The sequence below is a fragment of the Meles meles genome, chromosome 20 (assembly GCF_922984935.1).
Source record: "Meles meles chromosome 20, mMelMel3.1 paternal haplotype, whole genome shotgun sequence".
Lineage (NCBI taxonomy): Eukaryota > Metazoa > Chordata > Mammalia > Carnivora > Mustelidae > Meles > Meles meles.
In genome coordinates this window covers 50580847-50600253 of record NC_060085.1, presented here as the reverse complement: position 1 = coordinate 50600253, position 19407 = coordinate 50580847, and the positions used below count along the sequence as shown (strand labels likewise).

At 38.1% G+C, this 19407-nt stretch overlaps 1 protein-coding gene across 3 annotated transcripts in view; it reads right to left on the bottom strand.

Annotated features, from left to right (window-relative positions):
- The window catches only part of GRM7 (glutamate metabotropic receptor 7), a 921897-nt gene that overhangs the window by 42257 nt on the left and 860233 nt on the right, over positions 1 to 19407 (bottom strand). For 2 of the 3 annotated variants that reach the window (XM_045989695.1, XM_045989697.1), the window contains exons 9-10: positions 12735 to 12981; positions 6947 to 7038 (exon numbers count right to left, since the gene is read on the bottom strand). In XM_045989695.1, the coding sequence (XP_045845651.1) occupies positions 6968 to 7038; positions 12735 to 12981 (318 nt within the window). In that variant the 3' untranslated portion in view covers positions 6947 to 6967. The remainder of the gene's footprint in view (positions 1 to 6946; positions 7039 to 12734; positions 12982 to 19407) is intronic. The other variant, XM_045989696.1, reaches the window with a different exon arrangement.

Sequence of the window (19407 nt, the reverse complement as noted above, 5' to 3'; positions counted from 1 at the left end):
ACAGTAGAGATCTCTTTCCCCATTTGCTGCTGTTGATGTCTTTCCTTAAAGAAAAAAAAAAAGTCCCTAGAGATGGGCTAAAGTCTAAAGTCTCCTTTGGTGTCATTTCTCCTGATTTTGGAATATTGAGAAGATAAGGACATTGCTGGTATGTGAGGAGGACCACTGATAGTTAAGCTTGTCCTGGAAATTAGAGAGGGTCTCTTCCTCACATTCCTTGGTAGGTTGGGTAGTCAAGCTTGCTCAGGATACTTAGAAGAATGCAAAACGATACTTGCCTTGGACAACGGCCTGACTGCATGCCCGTGCAGATGGCCACTTGTGGTTGCACTTTTCACCTGAATAGAAACAACAGCTAAAGTCTTAGTCTGGACTTTGGCAAACCACTGCAAATTAAAATGCAAATGAAATTTGCAAACATGGTCAAAATGAGGAAAAGAGAAATTAAGTTCCTAGAATAAAAATCTAGAATTTTTTGTGCCAGCCCTGGGAGGCCAGCTTAATCAAATTTTCAGCTAATGCAGTTGATCATGAGTCCAGTGGCCAGTTTCTTTATAGAGCTTCACTCTGGCAAAAGCAGACAGAGAAGGGGGAGGTGATGAAACTACGGTGGGAATTAACTTTCCACACGTTTGTGCCAGGGAAGTGTCATTTTTTTAATGTGAGCAAAGCCTTTTCTGAGCTTAATTTCACTTGCTGACGTTGTCATAGCACTGAAGGCAGAGGTGGAGTCTCCTTGCAGCCATCATTACCTGACGGCGCGGGATTTTAACTCTATACAGACCGCACTCACAGCCTGGGAGGACCACTAGGCCTTGAGTGTGCTATTCCGTGCATTTCAATGAGTTCTCAAGAGTTAACATTTTCAACTCTGGAAGACCATGTTCTTGGAGGCAAAAACTACAGTCTTTAATTTTTCAGACCACCAAAAGAATCCAAAAATAGGTAAAACACCACCAAATTGTCTTATCATTCGCGGTACCGTGCAGGAAGAAAAAACGAAAGTGGGCCCTTCTCATTTCAAAGTGGCCCTGAACTCATTATGCTTTCTATCTTGAAGCCCTTGAGGGCTTTTAGAATCAACTGATGAGAACAATAAATGTTGATGAGAGAGATTATGCAGACTGAAGTGTTGTGTTCCATCCTATTTAATTTCAGGAATGTTGATTAAACAGGACTCTGGCCAGAAGGCCGTGTTCAGGCATGCACTGTGCCACTGGGCACTGTGCTGCCCTGCTCTGAGCCTCAGTTTCTCCATATGTTAAGTGGGGACAGTAAGTCCTGTCTGAATGGATGGTTGAGCACTTTGTACATCTGTAGCAATAGGGATGATATGGTCCAGTTACTATCCTCTTCAGAAATGATAGTATTATTATTACTAATTATTAAATTGCTACAAAGCACCATGTGAGGTCCTTTGAAGAGTGAGATAAATGAGCCCAGCCCTTCAAGAAAGTTCTATATTTGATATAAGCTTGATAAATACCAACGAAGATCTCTGAGGGGTTTTCTTAATTGATTTTGTTGTAGTATCCTGGCCTTGAAAGGAAACAAAATGTGTTTTCACAAGCAAAGATTAAGGGACTCTGTTCCACTCAGTCATTATTCTGTCACTCAAGACATACCCCAGAATGATTATTTGTACTTAAAATGCTCTTCAGCTTGCGAGCCAGCATGGAGTTACCTGTCGAAGTTAATCATATGGAGTGGTTCATATATCAGGCGGTATGAGCCTATCGGTCCCACGGCAGCCTTGCTGAGTGACTGATAGCCCTCCCTGTCAATTTCACCAAGCTGAAAGACTATCACTGACCCATCAAAAGACCAAAGTGACCCATCTTGGAAACAGAGCTTGTCGTACCTAGAGAAAAGGTTTCCTGACTTCACTGGCAAACTAGATGTCATTTTTTTCCAACTTTGATGGTTTATGGAAACAAAAAATGTAACCACAAAAAGGAGGAGAAAGCAAAGCCAATTAAAATAAAACAAAAAGATGGGCAGGGACTAACAATGCTACGTCATATATGCATAGCCTTTGTAGAGGAAGGCTTTTATTTATAGGATTCCAGGCCATCTTCATGGTATCCCCTGGAGAAAAGCATGCTCCCATCTTCTACAAGGGGAAACCAATGATCACATAGGACAGGACTTATCCAGGATCCCAGAAGGCCATGAGGCGATAAAGCTTATGCTACCTCAAATATTGAGCAGAAACTTGGTGCAGTTTTCCTTATTCTTGGCCAGAGAAAAGCAACAGCATGCTCAAGGTCATAACTAATACTTGGACCAACACTTACAGGAAGAGGGGTTGCTGATTCATATCGTGTTCTTCAAAGGGTTTGAGTCAGCTCAGCAAGAACAGGCTGTGGACAAATTTCCTCAATCCTCTTAGTGCAAGCTGGGGTCCTTGGAGGTTAACTCTGAAAGAAGGCAGAGATATAATGGCATTCAAAACTAATCTTAAACTTGAAAAGAAAAAAAATGAGAATATTCATGTGGATCATAAAGAGAAATAATGATTACCTTTGATTCCTAGAGAAAGTTAATTTAAAATGCATCCAAGTTCCATTGTACAGCCAAAAACAACAAAAGAAAAAAAAACAACAACAAAAAACTCTGCGAAGCTGAGACATGTCTTTAGGAGGCAGAAATAAGAGTCAGCATCACTGTGTCCTGAGAGGATGTGCTTTCACGGTAATTGGGAAGAAGAAAGATTGTAGAGATTAACTGAGTTTGGTTTAGGATACATACTGTTTTCTTTTTAAATGCAAATGATACTTGGGGCCCAAAAGACAAAATCTGTTCCAAATGCCAGTTTCTTTAAAAAAAAAAAAGAAAAAAAGTACTTAATAATCAGAAAACTACCAAATTGATTATGTTTTTGTTTTTACCAAATTAGAAGCTCTAACCACTTAAATCAAGCCTGCACAGGATCCATTTCTAGTGGTAATTCTGAAGTTTCACATACCTTTCGAAAGACAAATAGAATAAATACCCATAGCCCATAAAAGGAAAGAAATCGGCTTGAAACTCAGTTGATTTTATACACAGGGTTAGCGCATCAAAAGAGACCCTGGTTAATTACCTATGTGCAGATGTAGCATTGACCGTCAATTTTAAGAGTTTTATGTAAGAGCCACAACCTAGATTTGAAACTTGTGACATCACGGTCAAAAAATTGCCTTTTCAAGGCAGTCCGCAATTTTTAGAGGTTTTATCTGGAAGACTACAACTCCACTTGCGCAGTCTGTAGATGCAGTATTTTCTTCTTATTAATAAATACTTAATATTTAATGTGTATATACCGTGTTCTAGGTAAGGTTAGGAGGCCTTGGTATGTGAGGTATTATATATACTCCAATCATCTCATGCACATTTTCTGAGAACCTGGTATTTGCCATACCCTGTGTGAAAGGCACAAAGATAAGGTGACTTGGTCCTTCTACACACAGGCCACTTTCCTGCATGTCATCCCCTACAATTATGTGCATCAAAACACAATACTTGAGCCTCACAGAACTGCTTTCTAATCCCAGCATACACCATATCCTTTTGTGCTTCTGGCTCTTTGTGCATACTTGTTTTCTGCCTTGAGTGTCTTTCCTTTATGCTTGCCTGGAGCCCTGCATCTTTTAAGACCAGCTCAAACAAAACCTGCTGGGTAATGCTGTCCACCTGCTGCTTGCTAGCTCCTGGTACAGACCTCGTCTAAGACCTACTCCTGTCACTTTGAACTCTAATTCCTTTCCTTTGAGTCTTCCATAAGATCTGGGCTCCCTGTGGGTATTTTCACTTCTGTCCCCATTCCTAGTCAGTTCAGGGCTGGCCTAAAGGAGTGGTGCTTGACAAACATGTCTTTGATGGACCCAACTTAAGTTCAGAAAGAGTTCATAAAGCCTGCTCGCATGGCGTAGTGCTGGGATAAAATGTAAAACGTAATTGTCATGGCTTTGGGGTACAATGCATATGTTTCTTTAATGCTAAGAAAATTCCAGCCATGTAAATGTTCATCCTGTTCTTTAAGTGGAACTGAAGTTGTAGAACCGAGGTGGCAAATACTGTGTTTTTTTTGAGGATGCTGAGATATCAAACCCCGATGGGAGAAATAATGGTGTTTCACGGAGCTCTTATGTAGAAAGAAATAGGCCAACAAGATTTATAGCTGCATTTATTTCTAAGGTGATTCTATGTCAAAGGTCAGGTAACATATATTCTGTGCTATGCTATACTTACAGAGTGTTTCAAGATGGATTTTAAATTGACGGAGTTTCCGGTTAGCACAGAAATATCACACTGAATGTTAAGGACTAGGGGGAGTCTCAGTATGATACAAAAACGTGGCTTACCCAGTTCTGCAAAGCTTTAAAATGTAAGATAACCCCATTATAGTAATTATAAGAGATGAGATTATTGATTTTTTTACCGTTTAATAAATTAGTGAAATGTCAATAATATTATAACCAATGTGCTTGCTAGGAAGACTGTTCCTTATAAAAACAAGACTCAGGGCTATTACTTGTGAGGCTGAATTAAACTGTTCAAGTTTTAAAATGAGAAGATTGTCCTGTAGCGTGAAAATTTACCTCCTAACAAAGCAACCTGTTTGCTGACCTGGCAATGACTCTAGACTGATTGTGTTTTTGTTGCTTAATTGCATTTTAAAACAAATGTCATTAGATTGATAACCCTCTGCAGAGTTTTAAAATCTACAAACATTCAGACAAGAGACGGCAGGCAGTGCTGATTCAGTGATGTCTGGCCTGTGGTGTCTGTGAGACAGAGCTGTTCAACGGAGGCAGGAGGTGGAGTGCATTTTCAAACCAGGTTAGGTCTGTTCTGCCTGAATTTGAACTTGCTTCCTTCAACCCATACAAGCAGGTGCTTGGTCTGCTTTGTAGATTCCACCTTTGTTGGGGCGTGGTGGCTGAGACTGAATTTCTTGCTAGCTCAGGAGTACAGAAGTTGACTTGAATCTACAAATTGCCCATTACTGTTTTGTCTGCCTACACACGACATAGAAATGGATTTGAATGCACAACTTTACGCGCCTTCCTTCCTTGTTCGAGAGTTGTCCTGTCTTACTGTCACCCGAACACGGTAAATCACTCCCCTCTCTGAGTAAATGTAACTTGGACTAATTTCCCAATTATTTTTTAAGTAGCAGTGTAAGATCATTGTCATTAACTTGGAAAGCCACCTTCCCATTGGCAGAAGAGGAGAGCACCCAGTCAAAATCTTTGAAACAAAAAAAATCCTAGCCAAAAGTTATTTGGAAACAGCACATCCTACAAGTATTTTTTAACTGAAAAATTGACTTAGAACATTTTCACCTTGCATCCTTTAACCCAAAAGGCATCAACTTAGAATGGAGCTAAAGAGAATTTTTAATGGATTGAGATTAAATCTTCCAGGGAAAATTCCCTCTCTTTTATTCTCAGAGAGTCTCATGTAAAAGGATGATTCAAGTGATGAGCTGCAGTGTTTTGACAAGCCCTTGGAGTACAAAACCTTGAAATCTCAATGGAATACCGTTATATATTCGCTGGGAGAAAAGAATGCCCTATTTAAAAACTAGGACAGATCATGTTGATATAGAAAAAGGACATAAGTGTGTGAACAGTATATCCCAAATGAAAGACTGAGTTGCAGGCACCTACCTAAAAATCAACAGGAAATATAATATAAGTGGATTAAAAAACACACACACAGCAATTGTTCTGATAAAAGTTCCATGCTAACAACATAGAAAAGAGGAATACTAGCCCAGGTTAGGAAGCAGTATTTCCCCCTCCCATGGCAGGACCTCTCCACTCTCTCTTGGAATCTTTCTGCAGGTAGGTTTTTCTACTTTCTAAGCACAATAGCAGATTTAAGGGGAATCAAAAGGCAACCTTTTATTCACAACCACCACACAATTTTAATAACTCTATGCCATGTTTTCCACTATTTTCCCACAGTTGGGAATACTTTGACATTCAGCTGGATAGGGATGCTTGTCAATACAAGGGTTCTTTTCCACAGTTTTATACTATTGTATAGGCTAAAGGAGGAAGGTAGTAATAATAAGAATGAGTAACAATAATAATAATAAATTCATACACAGCATATACCTTTTAGTGAGAGCCCCAAATAATAAACATCAGTGAAGAATCAACGATTATTCTTATGTCTGCTCATTCCCATGCCCAGTTCACACATCACACCATTCACCATTTCTCCTTAGTTATTTGTTTTAATGCCTTTGGTATTTATTGGTAATTCCTGGGTTTGACTAATGTTAAACTCATTATAGATTCTTGACACCCTTCATTGAAAATTTCCTTGCTCAGTGACATGACTGAAGTTGGTTCTGTTTCTCTAAGACAGAGCTCCGAGCCACAGTTCATCTTCAACACACTTCAAGCCCATCTAGCACGGCCTTTTCTATTTCTTTACTGTGAAGAAGGGACCGAGACTTTTTTGGGTTTGATATAGTAAGGCCATTCATTGTTTTTTGAACGAATACATTACTGGGAATATACTTACTAGAAATAAAGCTGAACAGATATTTTTGCTAGGTAAACCTCCCCCCTTTGTTCCCTTTAAGTTTCCACATTGCCTTCTAAAACCAGAACAAGACAACATACATTTAAAAATAATCTCTCGCCATCGGTCATTTTAAAGTAGCCCAAATACCAGAGTGACCCACACCAACTTCACCACTGTTGGCTACCTGATTAGAAAAGACAAATGTACACACACCCACATGCATGTTCTCCAGAAAAGAAACCAAGCATGTGACCCATAGCAGCTGTCTGCACTATGCTTAGCAAACAGATCATCTTTGAAAACACGTTTCATCATATAAATAGATTTACAGGTAATCATGCACAGTTTTCACAGAAACACTTCTTTTCTCAGTAGAGACAAGAACATACAAATAAATAAAAATGAGATTGTTTCTTACCTTTTAGAAAGCAGGCAAAAGCTATACTGTTGGTGGGATAGTGTACCAAGTAACAGACTTTTGTACACTCTTTCTTACTGGTGGTATATAGTCTACAGGAAAAGTAAATATATAGGTATGTATAAAATAAATGTATACACAATATTCCTTTATTTTATTTTTTTCCTTTTGGAGAAGAGGCTGCGATAGAGACCATAGACATTATGCTCACTCTTTCAGTACATTCAATAGCCTTTGGTAGACCAGTTCACCACAATTCAGGTACCTCTGAACATGGGAGTGCTGGTGCCTCTTGATTTAAGGCAATTGGGTTTTAGTTGCTAGAGCTGTAGCAGTTGAGGGAACCAGGTCCCAAATAAGTTATCTATCTGGTCAGAACTTTCCTTTCTTCCTTTTGCTATCCCCCCCCTCCTTTTTTCCCCTCCTTAGCCTAGTCCAGCCATGCTGACCAGCCTGCATGGTTAGTCCGGCAGGATGAAACAAATAGCATAATGTTGAGAATGTTAGAGATCCAAATAAATGAAGAAGCAAAACAAAACAAAAACCATAACAAATTAACACAGCACAGGAGCATGTTCCAGAGTTTTCTAGGCATCATTACTTATGTAGGTTTGGTAACTACATCCATTTTCCAGCTATATATATATATATATATATATATATATATATATATATATATATAATCAAATGTCTTCTTATATTAACAGTTCAACTATTTTATCTAGTAATTACCATCTTTGAGAACAGCACAAGTTTTCATGTATGTTTTCCTTATAGTAGGTGCAAAATGGTAGTAAAAAATGAAAAAAAAAAAACACCCAGCATCAGAATACAAACTTATATTTAAAATATATTATTTTAGATACAAATTATTCTTCTAAACTATGCTTCATCATAAAGTGTACTCACAGGTCTAGGGTAGGTCTAGCCTCTATGTCAGTCAGTTAATCATACATTCCCACATCCTAGAAAGAGGGACCCAAGCTGTCCACCTGCCTGACATCTCTAGCTGCTACTGACCTTTCAGAGTCTAAGCTATCTGCAACCCATGCAGGTATTTGAGGACTTTGTCTGCATTACCTGGGGACATTGGCTTAGAAAATGGATGGTAGTTTAGGACAAAAGTAGCTTAGGGCTACTCATCGCTATGCACTGCAATTCTTTATAAGGAGAGCATCTGGCCTGAAGATAATTCAAAGAATATCTTCTGTTTCTAGCCAGTCAAGCTGAGGAGGGCAGCAGTTTTTATCCACCCATCCCAATAAAGACATACTGCCTCAGTTAATACCATTCATCCAATTGGAAAAGGGTCCTAGTGGCCATCGATAAGCATGTCCCAAGCAGAACAGGTCCTCTTATTTATTTGTCATCTACACGTTTGCCATGAACAGACATCCACCAAGTCAGCAATAGAAAGTGTGGGGAAATGTGCTGAATTCAGGATGCAGATGCGAGAACCAGAGCTCGAGGTGCCCTTCTTCTTAGAAAGGAATGTTGAGAAGGCATCATGATGGCCATATCTAAAGCTGTCTGAAGTAGGTCAGGCTCTTCGGAGCCTCTAGCAACAGAAGTCTTGTCTGTATACATAATAGTTCAACAAGTAGCTGAGCTAAGCCCTTAGACGTCCTACTGTTTTTCAATCCCAATACAGCGGCCAACTAGCACTTGCCCAATGCTGAGTATCTAATGCCTGTAGGGTACAGATACATTAAAATTTTAAGATTTACTTTTTGTGCATTCCACATGGAAGTTTTTCTTTTAAGCAATGACATTTTGACAGAAGAAGCAACCTAAGAGAAAAACTGAGCTTCCTGGGGGAAAACTCAGGCAGTGCTGGGAGAGTTGTATTTTCTGCCCATAGTAAGCCAACAAGCAAATTCGTTGTTATGTGGACATGTGGTTGCAGTAGATGAGTAGAAGCGTGCATGCACCAGATGGCAAGCTGCAATGATGGAGCAGAGATGTTAAAAACGAGAACACTCAAGATTGAAATACATTGAGACTAAGTGTTTAGAGCAACAATGAATAAGGGGACACTGGTATTTCATTATTTACTTCAAGCTCATCCTATAAACCCAACTTCCTCTCAGATATCCTTCCTCAGAGAATAGTGTACAGAATTTTCCCTTTGGAAAGGCACATTGCTTTTTTGAATACATAGTGTGTGCTTTTGTTTCTTTTTTCACCAGACAGCTTAATTTCAGCAAATAATTCCTATGTCTCTGCTACCGAAGTTCAGGAATTTGAGAATACTTGAGCTATATTTGGTATCAATAGACTATAGTAATATTCCCTCCAGCAGGTGGTCTTACTATTTATTTTCATGAATTGAATTTTTCATTACTGCTCTTTGCCTACATACATACATTTTTCTGTTACTCAGGACTGATTTTCTGAATAAAATGACTATCTAGGATACCACTATTTCTGGATTAGATGCCCTTCTGGATCATTTGAAATAACTAATTGTATTTTTGTCTGATCTCAAATGTTTCATCCCTTTAAGCTGACTTTATCCCCGGTCACCATCACTGCTAAAACTTTGGGAGACATTTCCAATATGTGTCCTAGATAAAATCCTTGCCTCTTAAGACATATTAATTTCTAGAGATGAGCTTTCTCATAGAGTAGCCACAAACAGAGATGGCTATTTTGAGTGAAATTATTTAAAATAAACAACATTTTTTCCTCAATTAAGTGACCATATTTCAAGTGCTCACTGGCCACATGTGACTAGAACATTTCTACCACTACAGAAGGTTCTTTTGGGCGGATTTTGTTTGGATCAACTCTTTTGATTTTTGAGGGGGACCTTTGGAAGCTGGGTCAACAGAGACGCCAATGTTTGGAGGTACATGAATCTCCTCCTATGGTTAGGCAATTATCTATTCAAATTACTTATGGTATTTTAGGGAGTGTCTACACAAAACCAAACGAACTAAGACAATTTTTAAATTGTTTTGGACTGCTTATAAGACAAAGACTCTATTTGATTTCATTTTTCCCCTGAAATGTTTATTTTTGCTCTGTGTAGACACGAAAATATCATTGACAAAACTCAACAAAACTTTTTCATGGGAAGGTACCAAATGAATTCCAAATGGAATAGTTGTCATGACTGGCATAAATGATAAGTTATATAAAGTTTTGAGTAAGTAAGATGAGGCCTCTACCTGGGCAGCCTTCTTTGAGCTCAAGTTACAGCTATCTTTATGACAACACAGCAATAATAATACATTTCCCAGCACATTTAACTCAAGAGTCTGAAACACACATCATTATATGCCTTATATGCAACCTAAATTATCGGTTGAGGAAGCCAAAAGAGTAATTTCTGTTTTGGAAGTATGATATGACACTTACATTCTAAGGAACAGATCAGCAGAGAGAAGTAGGCGTGGATTTGGGAGTCAGACCTGGGTTTCAGTCCAACCTCTACTGCTAACTAGATGTGTGATTTTGGTAATGGCACTTAATCTCACTACGCCTGGGGTTTCTTCAGTAAAAAGAACAATTCTCTTACAGAGGTACTGTGAGGGTAAGAGATCCTGCACACGAAGCACTTTGGATAATGCCTATTTCAAAGGTTAGCTGATGCAATATTATTAGTAGTATTAGTGTTACTACTAGTACTAGTGTCAGTATTAGTGTTAGTATTAGCATTTTACAACCATTACTGTATCCAAAATAGCTGCTGCAAGGATAGAAACTAATCATTAAAATTAATAATAGTAGAAATGTTGCTTGAAAGCTATTTTTAAGAAGCAAAGTACTGAATTGTCCAAATTCAAAACTTCTAACGTGGTCATTTTTTTTTCAATATGTACAGATTTTTGACCATATGTTCTGCTTATTAATTTTGGGGCATATCTAGTTAAATTCTGTGCACGTGTATGTGCACACATGCTCAGATATAAATGTAAAATAATGGAATGTCTTTAGGATAAAGATTTAATAAAAATGCAAGTCTAGCAAGGGGTCCTAGAATAAAACACTACAGAAGTATAAATGTGCAGGTATATTTATCAACACAAGTATGCATAAAAATAGATGCTTATGCATATATTTTCATGGAAATATTTCTTTTTGGGCATCAGTTGCATCTACCTCCATACAGACCTGAACTCTACCATCACATCCACATAACCAATCACATTCAAATGTACTTTTCTGCCTTTTAAGGGATAAAAAAGCACAGTCACAACTGATATATTATTTTCTAGATGCATAACGGTATGACACACTTATGACATAAATATTTTAAACACGAAGGTGCTGAGCTTTAGGATAGCTCAGTGATTCTAAAAGCCACACAGCTGGGAAGTGGAGTGGTTGGGATTTGAACCCAGGTCTGTCTCAACCCAGAGCCTCTTCCAACATCACGTCAAATACCACAGGATTCACTCTCCACTTTCCCTCCTCTCAATTCACCATTTGCTCTGAAGACACAAGAGCAGAGGCTATACATTCATTCTGTTTCTCCTTTCTTTCGGTGTGGTCTTTGCCCTTCCTCTTGTCTTGTCCCAGAATCCTTTCTATTAAAAGGTCCAAGTGAAGCCCACAATATTATTAACAAGCCTTTGTAACCCTGTCTACGTATTCTCAATGAGTTTCACAATATTCACGCAGCCAACTGCTTAGAAATGGAGAGGAGCCAAGACCATGGATCTTAGCACAGTATTTGTCAGGAACAAACTCTGTTGCCTCCTGCTCTTCAAAGATCTCTTTCTTACTTGCTGAGTATAAAGGATTACCTCAGAGTCTTTAGAGATTCCTTTCTGCTTGGTGAGAAGTCTTTGTCTATGACAAAATGAGTTCATAACTGAAAAATGTCTTGAAGGATTTAATGGATGACCTGAATCCCCCTCTACTTTTTAAAACAAAGTATTATGAACACTCGGATCTGCCACAATGGATTTGGAACTGGTCAACTTGTTCCTAGAAAACAAATCCTGGAAGTAGTGTTTTTAATTTAAAATGCACTCTTATCACCATATTATTAGTAAAATTGACAAGTGGGAATTCTATGTGTTTAACCTCTGGTTAAAGCGGTCTTGTTTCCTTACAAAGTGGGATGTGTATGTCCATCTTTTTGGAGTCATTGGCAGGGGTGACTAGAGGCTACCCAGGAGTTGCAGATATGCAATGTAACATATCAGATATGACATTTCACCTTTAATCTCCTCCCTAATATTCTGTCTTTCGTGGAACAAAACTCTGCTGCGGTGCCACAGTAAATGTTTTTCCATGTGGAGATGTCACGACCATGGTGGTCTTCAGCCTGTATACTTGGGTGTTTTCTTGTTTCTAGAAAGCTTGCTTAGTAAAGAATTATAACTTTCTCTACATTCATGTTCCAGTGTAAAGAAGTTTTGCTTCCTAAGTTATTAAATATTCCAGTTTTATTCACTTTGCTACTTCAATCAGGTGTTAAAGCTTCCCTACTGGGAAGTTGTTCCCCTAACATGAGGAGACCTAGAAAGGTGGGTCACAACCCAACGGGTATGTTTCTGTCAATTGGAGGGTTTGGTACCAATGAGGATGAAGGATGAGATTTCACACTTCAGAAGCAGAGCTTCTAAAAGCTTTTTTCCCACAGGGAGTAAAGTGAAATCAGGCAAGAGTAAGACAAACTCTTAAGAGCAAAGGTTAGCATTCACCCAGGAAACCACTCCATTAAGACAAGAATGGACACCATATCTCTCCAAAGAAAGGCAAACTCATACCACAGTTCCTAGAGCTTCCTGATGTAGGAGGGGAAGTCAAAAAGGAAAGGAAAGTTACTTACTGTTTGGGTCTATGTTTTCACAGAGTTCTGTCTTTGCCTCACCGTTGGGTCTGTCACTGGGTTTGTGTGACAGCCGCGATGACATGGTGGCTGCCGTGACTACCGCCTTGAAGCTTCGCTTCCGCTTCTGGACATTGAGTTCAGGGTGGAAAATGATGATGTACACTTTCGGCATGTATAGCATCCCCAGAGCCACTGACGCACTTAGGTTCATGGAGATTGTAAGTGTGGTAGTTTGTATGTAGAGCTAGGAGACACAACACACAAGACACTATTACAAATAAAATGACTGCAAAGGAAGTCTGAATACTTAACACATGACATCAAGAATGACTTTGGCTAGGAGAGAAAGCATAGCCATCTCTAGGACCTTTTCATTAAGAAAAATAAAAAGGAAGTTGGTGTAATAACTTGGCACATTTATTGGAGATTTTTTGCATATATTAATTGACTGAATGCCTCTGGGTGAATCCGTGTGCATGCCTGCCCTGGAGAAGTCTCCTACATAGGAGTTCATACTGGTAATCAGAGTTGAAGTACTTTTGATCAGAACAAAGATGTGAAAATCACAGAAATCTGTAATCGTGAGTAAGGGTGGTTATTTTTTATTTTCCATATATGCACAGAAGGATTAATACTACATGATTTCTTGCTACGCAAAGACTCTGGGACCTTTGAAAGTTAGGTTAATATATGCCCCTTTTGTTGTATTATTATTATTATTATTATTATTATTACCGTTCACCTTCACCATACCTACAAAGTAGTGAGTAAAGTTGCCCTGAAAAGTAAGCTTTTCTTGCTTAGTTCTGATTTACAAAACACTGATGGCAAGGACCCAAGATCTTGTGATGCTAAGACTCTTTTATGTTGACAAATTGCTAATAGGTCAAAAACATCCTGACATTTGTGTTATTTGTGGTGTGGATGGTGTCTCTATAACTGTCCTTGTCTCCTTTGGCTCCCTTGAAAAATCAGTAAACAACTATTCATTTACTATGCAGTGTGTTAAATCACTGCCTTGGTTATAAACTTGAAAAGATGTTGGTGGAAGGGTGTGGGGAGTTGTAAGATAGTAAGGAGAGAACTACAGACATCTTGCCTTGGTCCAGTTGTGTTTATGAAGTGCCCTCTTTTCTGATCTGGAGTCCCACCCCTATATATTTAGATATGTTTGCCTTTTGCATGACTTCTAAAGGTTGTATTAAATGTGAGGTGATGGATGCGTTAATTAACTTGATGTGGTAATCATTTCTCAACTATACATATATTAAATCATCACATTGTGTGCCTCAAAAAGGATCATGTTGTATGAACCCGAATTATACAGCTTTTGTTAGTCATACCCTGGTAAAGCAATAAATAAATGAATGCATTTGTTCATTCATAAAATTTCAATTACATTAAAAAAATGAATAGATGCCATGGCCTTTTGTGTTAGTGGAAATCCAATGATATATTTATTCAATCATTGTGTTCTATAACTAGGTCATCCCATTGATCAGAGGATGAAATCCCCATCCTTAATGGAGTCTACAAGGTCCCATGTGGTCTACCCACTACCAACTTTTTCAGGCTAATTTGCCACCACTTTTCCCCCACCCTTCTCCCCAGGCCACCATCCATATGGACAGTCCTTTAGGTCTTGAAGATGTTGTGTTCATTCAGCCACAGAACCTTTAATACATGTAATATTACTTTACTTTCATTTACTTCTGTATGGAATGATTTTCCTCTGCTTCTTAGAACATCCATCCTAGGCTGCCCTCACCTACAGCCTCAAGTCTAGGACAGCTTCTTTACTTATACAGAGAACTGTTTTCTTTGTACCATTGGCCTCTGCTTGTAATTATATGCCCTTTTCCCCAATCATTTGGCTATCTCTCTCTGGTTAGGCCAGGAGTACCATGAAGGCAGGAACAAGTGTCTGTGGTATATTGTTGTGTCTGCAGTACTGACAAACAGGAAGCACTTAAATAAACATGATAGAGGAGCTCACTTGTTTGTATAATGGGTGTCGTTTACCTACCTGTGATTCAAACTGGTCTTTCTCTAAACATAGAAAAATCTCATCAGACCTATTGGCTGCCTGGAAATTTCTGTATTGTATTTCAAACTGAGGCTCTGGTGAAGAATTAAGAGAGACTTTGCCACCTCATGTGGAAGGAATGCAGTTTTACAACAAACATTAATTTGAATGTGCATGTCTTTGAATGGTTTTAAGGAGCTGCCAGCGACTAACTGTATATACATAATGAATGTAAAATAGAAAGACAAAACAATATTGAATTAATGATCCTTTTGGTTGTGAATCAGACTGTATTTTAAAAGCTTATCTTTTCCTACTGGAATACTTCTAGACTTTGAACTCCATTCCACCATGCTAACCTACACCATTTAAGCAAGGCTTACCATGTTCACAGGCTTTAAGGACCTAGGCAATGTTGCTTCCTTCCTTCATGATCCCTGCTGTCATCTTACTAATGAGGACTTTGCAAATCATGGTTTAGCAATCCAAAAAAGAAAATGATACAATTTAAATGATAAAATTTAACTTAGGGTTTTGTTCCTGTTTCTCTGTTCATGAGCAAAATTTTACAGTTAAAGAAATCATCCATAGTTTATTTAAACATAACTGTAAATTCTATACCTACATAAGCTTCTGTATGGGTATGTGTCTGTGTGTGTACACACTTTTTCTTAACAAAGACTACTTAGCAATTTAAGACCTCAAAATCTATGAAGTTTATTTTATGGAGTGTCTGATTTCATTATTCTCAAACTGGAGCCCATTGAGACTTGATATTTTGTGTTGAAAGTTTTGCAGTCTCTGGTGACACTTTAGGAGTATGTGAAAACCAACATGAATGCCACTGACCAGATTCCTGCTCCCACATTTCCTCCTTACATTGCATAATGTTTCAGAATGAATGAATGAAGCTAGCCTGAGTTCACTTCCCATTTCCTGTGACCTAGGGCAAAGAATTTAGCCTGTCTATGCCTTAGCTTTTACATCTGTAAATGGGGGTGATAATAACAGTACCTACCTCATAATATTGTGTTGACAAATTAGTTTTTGTAAAGTACTTAGGATCAGACCCAGCAATACTATAAAAGTATTTTTAGATAAGTATATACATCTAAAGATATGCAGGTTTTAGTCTACAGGAATCCCAGAGGTATTGGTTCACAAACATTCAACTCTACCAACCCCCAAAGAGAGGCCCCAAGTCACTGTCTCTTTGGCCTCTGGTGGGAGGCTCATCTTCTTACTGTGTTTATTCCACCATCAACTTTTAGTACATTCCTTTAATAAATTACAACCTATTTTAGTCTTGAGGCTATTCCTATTTTACCTGCTGCTTACTGTAAAATACATTATCCTGTTTATGTAACTTTGGGTATTTGACAATACGTTCTTCATAATTTCTTTAGCAAAGTCAAGGCATTGGTGATCACTGTTGGCCTTTCATCAAGGCATAGAGGCCCTTGACACATAGATCAAGACTCTCCCCAGGGCTGACATACAACTAAACCTCATCCCATTCTGGCTCTCTGAGGATCCTCCCCAGGGGAGCTAAGTCTCCCCACCTTGGCCAATCCTCAATGACTCAGGCCTGTGGGAAGGATGCAGATTGCCTTGGAAATTTCATGTGTTTTTATAATTAAGCCTTAATTTTATCATCACCCTAAATGAATTTCTAGAATCTAGTTTCTGCTCCTTGGTTAAATGTGGATTTTCTTACACCTATCATCTATAATTCAGCTTATATAACCAAACGCATTCAGGCAAAGAATTTACAGTCAAGCCAGGAAAAGTTTTTGCATATATTCTAGAGCAGTGGTTATTTTAAAGTCTAATCCCTGGAAGTTTGGACTATAACTCTTCTCTCTGTCCATCAGCTTCCTCATCTGTAGAATGAAGACAATAATTATTACTACCTCATATGGTGGTTTTGAAGATCTAATAAATATATGAAAAATGCTTAGCATAATGCCTAGGAAAGAAGTACCCATGAAACATTAACCACTTACTATTATAACTACTTTTTATTATAACCACTATTTATATTCTGCTTAATATTTATTTAGATTATGTTGTTGAGGTCTAGATCTCAAGATGAAGGCTCATAACCATTTTCATTTATTTTGAAATTTTTACATATGTCTTATTAATTAACTAGGTTGTAGTGTCTAAAACACCAGACCTAGTCATGTCTGGTCTGGCTGAAATGTACCAGCAGGTATATCGTTAGAGTGTATAGGTATATGCTTAATCTAATGCCAGGCAAAGCCCACCTGAATCTTTTTCATCTTGGTCTAAATTCATTATCAGATAAAATGCTAATCCATATTATGAGATGCCATTATTGTTTCAGAAGATAGTGTAGCACTATGATTACTTGAGTTCTCCTTGTCTAACTTTTTATTGCTAAGATATTAAGAAATTTGAAAAGTGGTCAGATAGTGCTCATGAGCAACTTTGAAATTTGCTAACTCTTCTGTGTAAATTTATTTTGAGAGATTTCAAGGCAAGCTATTAAAATTTGTAATAGTGATAGGCTTCAAACTTTTAACATCACAGCATTTGAGATACTGTCCAAAGAATAATGAGAAAAAGAAAGTAAAAAATTATAGGGCACAAAAGTTGACTAGGAAAAACTCACTTTCAGGTTTTTGAGTTCATTGAAATACTCTCATCATTACTACTGATGTCCTTAGAAGTATATACTACACAAAGGAACTAATACTATATTTATACTAATGAATTACCAGCTTTATCAGTAAAAATACTGTATTAGAAGAAGAGTCCTAGAACTGATGGTGTTAAACTGTAGATATAAGATGAACTTACATTTGAGAATGTAATTTCTTCAAATAAGAACTATTTAAAAAGGTGCCAAACCCATGCTGTAAATTCACGTTTAGTTCTATTTTCTAGACAGACTATGTGAAAGACTTAATTCTCTACTCTTGGTGCTTTCATCCATGTGCTGGTTCTCATTTTTACTGAGATACTACCAAATGCCTGCACCAGCCCAAACACTAAGTACACCATTGTGAAGACAACAGACATTCTCCCTCCATCAGGGAGCCATAGTCTAATGGCATTAGAAAGCCAATCAAGAATGAACTAATGCGGGGTGTCTGGGTGGCTCAGTGGGTTAAAGCCTCTGCCTTCAGCTCAGGTCATGATCCCAGAGTCCTGGGATCGAGCCCCACATCGGGCTCTCTGCTCAGCAGGGAGCCGTTTCCCCCTCTCTCTCTGCCTGCCTCTCTTCCTACTTGTGATCTCTGCCTGTCAAATAAATAAATAAAATCTTTAAAAAAAAAAAAGAATGAACTAATGCAACAACTGTTCACTAAGTCCTTTCCCCACAATGTATATCGTCCCCCATTTTCCCCTCCTCTTGTCCTTTCCTTTGCTGACCTGTTGTGCTTCTGACACCTTGTTTATATTTGATGCGTCATCCAGTGGCCCCTTCTACATAAAGCCTTCCCTATGTCTCCAGTCAGGGCAGTTCCCCTGTTGGCCTTGTCATAGGTACAGCTCCAAAGAGCACTTACCCTGGTCTGCTCAGAAAAGTATAGCCAGTTAGTTGTGCTTTAAGCCTTGTTTTGAAAATGCAAATGCATCCCAAACAGATGGCTAGGTTAGGAAACAATTTAAGTACAATACAAAGCTTGTGCATCTATAAATTTTTTCCCCAAGAAACACTAGATGAACACAATAAACTATATCCAGCTGTACCAAGCTGTGCAGGAACATACAAAAATGCACGCGCGTGCGCACACACACACACACACACCCCTCAAACATCCTTCTTTGTTCCCTTGCACAATTTTACAATAAATCACAAGCAGCAACGCTTCTGGCACTTCCTTCCACGAGCAAAGTTTACCTCCTTTTTCTTAAGGTAAAATGCCATATTCTTTGTAACATTTATGCACTGCTTAGCCATTTAAATTGTATAAAACCATGTCACCATTTTATTAGATTTTTTTAATGTCACTGGTGATGTTTTTGAGTGTTAGGTCCCTAAACCAATTTTTTCCCCATAAATCTTGTATTTTTATTGCACAATTTTCATAACATGGTGATTTTTAGAAGAGAACCGACTGGATAATAAACACAATGTCTGCTAAAAAGTGTATGCTTATTACATTCTGGTTGAAGAAAAAGTTCTATACTTGAAGCAGGCATTAGGTACCATAAATTCTTGGCGTTATGTTGTGTTTTGAGGAAAGCTGTTACTTGTAGTCTGTTAGTTTTATCGCTTTTATTTTTGAAATTATTTCTGTGCTCTGTTTCCTTATTCCTAGAGGGAGATAATAATAGTACCTCTCTTAGCAGGTTGCTGGGACCAAATGGTTGCCATTGTGAAATACATACAAGGGTAATGCATGTAGCAACCACTCAATCAAGTGTATTAGTACCACTGATTTATTAATTGGCTATACCATAAAATAGTTTTCTATGTTGCGTTTCTTCATATTAGTACATTTTGTAACGACAATGTTTCTTATGAAATCTGAATCACAGCCTTTTCAAGGAACAAGCATTTCATTAAGTTTGCTTCTCTTTTGTTTGAAAGTATTCTCAAACTCCTATTTTACCTTTCATTGAATCTTTTATGAGAAATAGTAAATTCTGTGCATTCCCAAATGACAG